Here is an 8,911-nt window from a genome sequence, read left to right on the forward strand (position 1 = left end):
CTAATCATTTTTTGACGTTAACATATATAATTTTTTGCCAAAATGGTAACATGCTCCTTCTTATAATTGAGGAACAAAAAAAAAGGCTTCTGAACTCCACCATTAACGGTCAATCTTAACCCCTCCCAATAAATCGCACGTCATTGATTTTTCTTGTGCATTTATTGTTATACATATAAATTATTGCATATTGGGCTTTGCTATTGGACTTGGACAAGGCCTATAAATGCGCTCAGCCCATCTTCATTTCCTATATATGGGTGGCTTCATTTCATTCCAAATGTGCAGGTGCCGTCTACGTAGAGAGACAAGGTCAGGACTTTATTGGCTTAATTCTTTAGGTCTAACACATTGACCTCGTCTGTCGGAATCAATACTTTAACTATGTTCTAACCACATTCAAAAAGCGACAGAGCAAAGATGTATTTTTAAAGCGATTAGTTCTACTAAAAAACAAAGATAGCAACCACAGTCTCTTCAACAGAAAATAATGGAGATCAACTACGAGAATAATTGGAAAGTTTCTAAAGTTAGTAAAATTTTTCAGCGAGGGTTGGTCGTTAAAATGGCCATGGAAGGAAATATGAAAATCGTATGAGTTGGTCCAAAAAAAGCCCTATTCGCTCCCCTTTTTGTCGGCCATATTCATCATTTGGAACAATTCAATACCAAATGAAATAGAAAAGACTCAAGAAAAGATGAAAATGAAAAGGTGAACCATCGTTGTTTGATATTTCAAGCATTAAAAATCAAGCAACAAAGAGCATAAATGTAGCAAATTACTGGAGCCACAAAATTCAATTGAATGGGCTATCTGAGTTTTGAGTTGATGTGAAGCTAGTGGAGAAGATGGATTATGGAAACGGTTTCTAGAAAATCAAAAATCTGATGCAAATCAACCCCTTTTTACCGTCTACCAAAATGCTTGATGAAATACCCAAATAAAAAATATTCATTAAGATGATAGATTAACTCTGTTAGCAATCAATGAAGAGGCAGTCGCTGCATTTATGAAAAATTCCGGTGACCATCGAAAAGGCGATCGTCGGCATTACAACGAATTTCATTCCCTGGTTCTTGCTTTTGTCCACTAGTACAAAATATTAAATTGTAGGCAGGACAAGATTGAAGGTGTGTGCAAGTTTCCAACCTCTGGACAACCCATTTTCAGCTTTTGTAGATTGATTTGCTTGCCTAGATAATAAATTATCCTTTTTATTAGGGGAATTTGATAAAAAAAACTCAGTCAAACAATGTTATTTGTAAAATAACCTTCCTTCAATGTTATTTGATAAAATAGCCTCCACTTAAAAAAAACAATAAACAAATAAGATCAAATGTCTAAAATACCCTCACCATTGAAAAGACTCAAATACCCATTTCAATCCAATTAAATCCCTCAAATCATCAGCAAAAATCAGTGGACGGCTTTCCTGGTGGATGCTTCCTTAAAATCTTGTTATTCATTGCATTCTTCATCTATCTTCTCTAATATTTTGAGCATTTTAACAAGGATTTTGGTGTCTACATTATCCACATTGAAATTTCTACTATATTTAAAGAAAGAAGAAAGGTATTTTTAGAAATCTCATTTATATTGGTATTTTTATTGTTGAATATAGTATAAAATGATATTTTAGTTGATTTTATTTTCGCATTTGGTGTATATTTGCATCGTCCGCAACTATTGGACGATAACGACACTCCAGTCGTTATTAGTAGTTCAGAACGACACTACAGTCGTTATATACCATGTAAAACGATAGTACAACCGTTATCTGTTATGATCTGTCCATTATTGATGATATATTGTGGTTACTTTGATCATTCAAATATGGTAACTATTTTCATATTACTTTGATATATACTTGAGTAAATTATTTAACTTTTTTTTTTTTTTACAGGTATGGATTCTGTAGAAATGATATGGGTACAAGTATGCTATTTTGTCGAGTTTAAAAAGACTGAAGAAAGCAAATGGACATGGGATTATATAGGAAACGGTGAAGAAAATGTGGATATTCTTTATGTTCCATCTAGCATTTCGTATATAGAGTTGTACAACAAAGTGCAAGAACTTGTTAATGTGGATTCAAAGTTATATGAAATTGAGATGATGTCCCTTAATCCTGGAATGTCTAAGTTTTCAGTTCCACCACAAAGGATTAACAGTGACATGAAAGTGAAGTGGTTTCTTTCTATTTGTAAAAAACATCCTCTTTGCGTGACTATTTCGACTAAAGTTACAGGTGAATGTGATAGTGTAAGGGAGTTTGAAAGAGATTGTGGAGTAGAAACTAATGGTGAAGTAGAAAAGGGAGATGTGAGCCATCAAAATGAAGTTGAGCTATATGATGGCGATCATGGAAATGATAACGTAGAAGAAGGAAACTCTGTGGATTGGGATAACTTGCATATAATTCAAGGTAGTTCCGAACAACAAGATTTCGAAGATAAATCTCCTCCGAGAAATGAAAACAATGTTGATTTCTCCATGGAAGAGGACATTATTGGTACTTTAACACAAGTCCTGTGTTCAATTCCTTATAGATCATCAGTTAGGATTCCAGAAAATGAGGATGTACATGATGATGAACTATTTCCAACTAAAAGTGCTTTGATATCAAAACTCCAGCTACTTGCCATGAAGTACCAATTTGAATTTAAAGTGAAGAAATCAAATAAGAGTGTTTATACAGTCGTTTGTGTTGAGAAAATTTGTAACTGGCGTTTACGGGCAACGAGCATAGCTGAATCTGAGATTTTTCAAATACGAAAATATTCTAGCCATCACATTTGCTCTATGAGTGTTCGTCGCAGGGATAATAGACATGCTACCTATTCGGTAATTGGAAAACATGTAGCTCCAAAATATCATGATGCCAACATAGTGTACAGACCAAGAAACATTATCAATGACGTTCGTCGAGAGTTTGGCATAACTATAAAATATCACAAGGCGTATATGGCCAAAGAATTTGCTTACAAAGAGGTTCGAGGTAGCCCTGATGATAGCTATGCAAAGTTACCAATGTATTGTCACATTCTGGAGAAAAATAATCCTGGTACGTTGACCTTTATTGAAACCGATAATGATGGACATTTCATATATTTTTTTATGGCATTAGGACCAAGCATACGTGGATTTCTCTCTTCAATTCGACGGGTAATTTGTGTGGATGGAACATTTTTGAAATCTAAGTATCGAGGTACGTTACTTGTTGCCACATGCCAAGATGCAAATCGTCAAATTTATCCACTTGCGTGGGGCATAGTGGATTTAGAAAACAATGACTCATGGACTTGGTTCTTTCAGAAGTTACGACAAATAACCGATGACACAGACGAGCTAGTCTTTATATCTGACAATGCAACAAGCATATCAAATGGTTTCAACAGCGTCTATCTTAACGCACATCATGGACATTGTATATGGCATTTGCAAACTAACTTGAAGAGCAAATTCCCTCGCATAGATATTGTGCCATTGTTTAGAGCTACTGCACAGGCATAGAGTTTGGCAAAATTTGAGATTAATATGCAAGCATTGTGCAGTCTACACGAGAAAATCAGAGAATACTTAGAGGAAGAGGTTGGCGTGGAGTATTGGTCAAGAGCACATTTCAATGGAATCAGATACAATACTATGACCACAAACAATGCAGAATCATTAAATTCATTGTTGAGAAGTGCTCGAGAATTTCCTATACTTGCTTTGATCGAGTATATCAGGGAAAAGATGCAGAGTTGGTTTCATGATAGGCGCATTGATGCCAAAAAATGTACAAGCTATCTCCCCCCGCCAATGGAGGAGAAAATGTACGATAGGTATAATGAGTCAAAAGGTTTTGAGGTAAAAGCTCTTAGCCTAGATGAAATGCAAGTGAGTGATAAAATAGAAAGTTTCATTGTTAATTTGGAGAGGGGGACATGCACATGTAAGGAATTTGATCTGGACCAATTTCCATGTGCACATGCAATTGCAGTAGTAAGGGATGTTGGAGACAACTGTTACAGGTTTTGCTCTCCATTTTATAGCACTTCTTACTAGAAACAAGCTTATTCTGAATATATATATCCACTGTCAAATGAGGTGGACTGGAAAATTCCCGATAGTGTTCGATCAAGAAAGGTGATACGACCGTTGACACGAAGAGGAAGTGGACGTCCACCAAAAAAAAAGGAAACAATCAGCCGGAGAGGTGCGCAAGTCTCGTAAGTGCAGTAGGTGTTTGAAAACTGGGCATAACCGTATCACTTGTACAGATCGTGTACCACTTAGCGAGAGACATGAATGATGAAGATAAAACCGCACATCTGTTGAATTTTGACTTTTATGATGTGCTTCTTTTGTAGTATTAAAAAGGACGGTGGTGTTATGATGTACTGCTTTTGTCATTCCTAAATGTAAACTATTTAAAATCTTTGGAATGATTCATTTTGTCATTATCTTAGAATCGATAAAGCCATAATGGCATATATATTTTGTTGTCATATCGAAACATCACTGGTGCCGTTTTTTGTATTTTACCCAGAAAATATAAAAATATTGTTCAGAAATTAAACATTATTGATTTAATGACAATTTATTTATAAATATATAAGTTATCAATTATTCGTATTGTGTTTATATAACTAACGACACTTGTGCTGTTTTCAAAAACAGTAACAGCACTAGTGTTGTTCTCATTTATCATGTTGTCCAAGTAATGCGAGTATCTCTCAAATGTTGTGAGTAGCATGTCCATCTCGTGACTCAAATGAGCTAAACTTGTCGAATACAGGGGCCCGAAAGGCTCGTGGCTGCTCAAACTCGTGTTTATTGACAGAACGACACAAGTGTCTCGAGACTCAAATGAGTTAAACTTGTCGAATATAGGGGCTCGAAAGGCTCGTGGCTGCTCAAACTCGTGTTTACTGACAGAACGACACAAGTGTCGTTTAACGACACTTGTGTCGTTCTGTCTATTTCTCCCATTTTTCGCTTCATTTCCTCCGCGTCGACCTCGAAGATCGGACCTCCTAACTTAAGGAAGTCAGAATTATAGATTACGTGACGGATAGTGAGGGAATTGGCATGCATTTCGGTGAAATCACAAGTCACCATCCACATTCGTTAGAAAATCAAACTAATGAGGGTATCTCCCAAATCTGAAAATTAATATTTAACATTTATTTTACGCTTATATTGACAAAATAAGGTAAGTTGTTTGCAAATACTACCGGTGTCATTCCCGTTATTAATTTTGTCAGAATAACGGCAGTTTTGTCGTTCTCAATATCTTTTCAAGATCAGTAACGACACAAGTGTCGTTCTCGTAGACTTGTAAATCTAACTTCTAATGAAATAAAAATGCAAATCTGAAAATTTAATATTTAATATTTTGTTAACGCTTATATTGAAAAAATACGGTATTTGTTTGCAAATACGGTAAGGTGTCATTCCCGTTATTATGTTTGTCACTATAACGACAGTTGTGTCATTCTCTATAAGTGGTAACGACACTTGTGTCGTTCTTATGAATATGTTTGTGTCTTTATAACGCTACTTGTGTCGTTCTCCCTATCTTTTCAAAATCAATAACGACACTAGTGGTGTTCTCGCATACAATGACCGAACAACATAACGACAGTTATGCCGTTCTTTTGGCTTTTCTTTCATATCATTAACGGCACAAGCGCCGTTCTCAAGAACAAAACTTGACCAAAACCCTAAACCAAATTACCATTTTCATAGAAATGCATAAGCACATTTAAATGAAAGACATAAAAGCTGTCACTTCAATTAACATTCAACTTGAAGGATTTACTAGGTTGCAAAATCAATCTCCAAGGTCTAAATACAAAAATAACTTCAAAACATTCACTAAATCTACGGATCAAAGTGCCATGCAAATATCTCTGCAGCTAATTTGTTCCTCCAAATAGACATATATTCCGGACGAATCAAATCCATATTCAATTGAGCTTGTAAAAACTCAATGAATTTCACTGTGAAAAGCCCACAATCAGACCTACAAATTCATAATGGGAAAAAAATTAGATAGACATGAATTAGACGAAAGAAGTCAAAGATATTGGTGCTAAATGTTATATTCAACCAAGTTTACCCGTTTGTTTGTTCAGGAACTACAACCCTCTGATAACGAAACATGCTGGTGCTGAATTTTTCTTCACGCGCTATGTGTTCCTTTATCAACAAGGGAATTACCACTTGAATAGGTTTCATGCATTCGGCCAGCTGAGCAGCGCGGATGTGTTTTGGCAAACTATCGTAAATGTAAATAGTTCGCTCCGTCAAATCAATCTTCAGTGCAAACCAATGAGAACCCGGTACACAGTAAGGAACATACAAAAATTTACAGTTACTCCAGTGTTTACCGAGCACCGGTGAAGCCCCTTCAACATAATCGACGAGCTCTTGGTCAAATACATAGTTACCATTTTTCTTTTTACGTGCACCCATTTTTAGGTAGGCTTTTTTCACAAGTTGCCAAAAATAACAATCCAATATAGCACAATCTTGCTGAAATATATGTGGATATGTCACTGCCCTTTCCCTAATGTGGTATAAGGCCGAGTCGATATGCTGTACACCAAAACATGATTAATTAAATGCATTTTTCAGTAAAAATAATTCTAATATACAAATATTACTTACATCATCGATAAGCCACCCGTCATCTTTCAATAGTTCATCAAAGAATTTCCTTCGCACTTCACAGATAGCCAAGGTTACTGTATCACTGTGACAACAATAATATCAAACTAAGCTAACTTGCAAATTCGAAATTACACCCTTCACTACGCCAACCACTGGAATAAAATAAATTACCTTGTGGATGCATTTGCCAACCACTTGTTGAGGTCTTCAACTTTTGCAGGATCTACTTCCCTTAAAGGGTCATATGCTTGAATGTTCAACAATTTTCTCCTCTTTAAGGGATTAGTGTATGGAGAAAGCAGCACGGCTGCTCTTCTCTTAACTCGATGCCCCCTTCCTACAGGCAATTCAGAATTCGGATCCTCGATGACAATGATTTCATTACTAGGTTGGCAAACATGCGAAGATGTCGAAGGCTTCTCATAATCATCTACAAAAGTTGATGGAACACAATTCATTCCATTTTAACACACAAGATTGAAAAGTGAAATATTGAAACGTAAATTATTTGTACCTTTGTTAGATATGTTTGAATCCTCTTTTGTCCTAGCCACCTTCTCTGTGACATCATCTTGTCGAGCTTCCTCGGTTCGAAAGGTCTCTTCAGTCCAGACTAAAGGCCGTTGTTGGTACAAAACTATAGCAGATGAAGGATCTGGCAGAAATCCTACAAATGGGACCCAACATAAAAATCCTACAAATCCAACAAACGGAACCCAACATAAAAATTATTTGTAACTTATTGCAAAATGTACAAGAGAGAATATACCATCATCATATGTAGGAAAAGCCTCAGATTGCTTATTCGGTGTGACTTCTTCATGAAAGCATTCTTCAATAATTACCTCATCTCGCTCTCTTGTCTCTTTGTTCTGTTGATTGCCTTTACTAAAAGCACGATCATCAAATTTGCTTCTTTCCGACTGAACTCCACCTTGTCCAGCCAATTGGAGAAATAAATCAATTTTCCTTTCTACTCGATCGAAGCGATCTGACATCTCGCCTCGGAGCCTCTCTTCAACACCTCTTATTTCTTGTTTTATTATATGAGTGATATAGTCATAAGAAGGTGGGGGTCGTCTAGCTGTCTTGGATGAATGTAGATGGCTAGACATAGATGGTCGATCTGATGTCTTAGGACATTGTGGGCGAGTGAAACTTGACCGAGCATCATCACTCTCAGCCTTCATCCTTGGAAGCAACTTTTTCCAACTTAGGATCCGCTTCACTATCAAAAGGTCCGGATTCCTTCCAGAACGGCTCCAGCAATTCATCGTCTGTAGGATTAAGCGTACAATGTACCTCTATCTGAAAAAACAAGAATGTATAATTATTCAGCAAATTGTTTTATTATAATTATTGATACGCCATTTACATTTTGATAAATAAAACTTACATTTGACGATTCAAAAAATGTGCAAAGTGTTTCCCCCCTAAGTTGCTTGGACATTTCCCAGCTTATCATTCTTGGAATTCTGGAATCGACTGTTACACGACCGAATTTCTTTCCAACACCGGGAATTGCTTCAAATGCCCAAATCTGTACAATCATAAATTTAATTTTTAGTAACATAATTAAATAAAATGTAAAGTTTAAATGATTTTAGAACATATTACCATGATTGCAAATGGAAATCCATGCAGAGAATACGGATATCGCTGAGAAGTTGTATAACCCTTCAACATGTCTCCCAAATTACGTTTAAAAACCTTAATAGTGTACTCGTATGACTTTCTCCCCCATGAATAGTTGTTAAATCTATCGAGATCATCCACCAAATAAAACAACCATGGGTTAACAAATGTATTCTCCTCTGCTGCCAAAACCACGTACATCAATATGACGAGGAGGCCCAACTTATATTTATCATTCTTATGCTTGCAGCGTTTGAAAACTTGTAACAATAAACCTCTCTTTATTTTGCCGTTGCTACGCTTAAAACGCTCTTTCACGAGTCTACAATTTTGCCCTAGCTTCGGATCCTCGTTCTCCAAATCCCCCGCTTTAAGCCCAGTCACCAGTGTGAATTCTTGCAATCCAAATCTTGCAAGCTTGTCTCCAACCTTAATAAATACTTCATTTTCTTTTGAGGTACTTATTGACCTCAGAATCAATTGGTGAACTAATTGGGATGCAAGTTTTATCTTTCTTAGGCATAACAAATGTCCAAAGCAGGAATTGGTTAATAGGTCCTGATGCTTTTCATCTAAGCTATAGAAAACTTCATCGATCAATTTCATTCTACA

General features: G+C 36.1%; 3 protein-coding genes across 3 annotated transcripts; 1 reads left to right on the top strand and 2 right to left on the bottom strand.

Annotated features, from left to right (window-relative positions):
- The first annotated feature begins 3,538 nt into the window (after positions 1 to 3,538).
- On the top strand, positions 3,539 to 4,405 carry LOC111409450. The gene is made up of 3 exons (XM_023039496.1): positions 3,539 to 3,883; positions 4,052 to 4,215; positions 4,357 to 4,405. Exons 1-3 carry the CDS (start codon positions 3,539 to 3,541, stop codon positions 4,403 to 4,405), a joined length of 558 nt encoding a protein of 185 aa, XP_022895264.1.
- A 1,312-nt stretch (positions 4,406 to 5,717) lies between these two features.
- On the bottom strand, positions 5,718 to 7,803 carry LOC111409629. The gene is made up of 6 exons (XM_023039655.1): positions 7,434 to 7,803; positions 7,179 to 7,331; positions 6,836 to 7,094; positions 6,662 to 6,746; positions 6,111 to 6,589; positions 5,718 to 6,014 (listed from the first exon to the last, which is right to left on the bottom strand). The coding sequence occupies exons 1-6, from the start codon at positions 7,777 to 7,779 to the stop codon at positions 5,873 to 5,875; spliced, it is 1,464 nt and encodes a 487-aa protein (XP_022895423.1). The 5' UTR covers positions 7,780 to 7,803; the 3' UTR covers positions 5,718 to 5,872.
- A 40-nt stretch (positions 7,804 to 7,843) lies between these two features.
- LOC111409451 lies at positions 7,844 to 8,905 on the bottom strand. Its single transcript, XM_023039498.1, has 3 exons — positions 8,282 to 8,905; positions 8,061 to 8,204; positions 7,844 to 7,972 (listed from the first exon to the last, which is right to left on the bottom strand). The coding sequence occupies exons 1-3, from the start codon at positions 8,903 to 8,905 to the stop codon at positions 7,844 to 7,846; spliced, it is 897 nt and encodes a 298-aa protein (XP_022895266.1).
- Between the last annotated feature and the right edge of the window lie 6 nt (positions 8,906 to 8,911).

This window comes from Olea europaea, chromosome 14 (genome assembly GCF_002742605.1).
Source record: "Olea europaea var. sylvestris chromosome 14, O_europaea_v1, whole genome shotgun sequence".
Lineage (NCBI taxonomy): Eukaryota > Viridiplantae > Streptophyta > Magnoliopsida > Lamiales > Oleaceae > Olea > Olea europaea.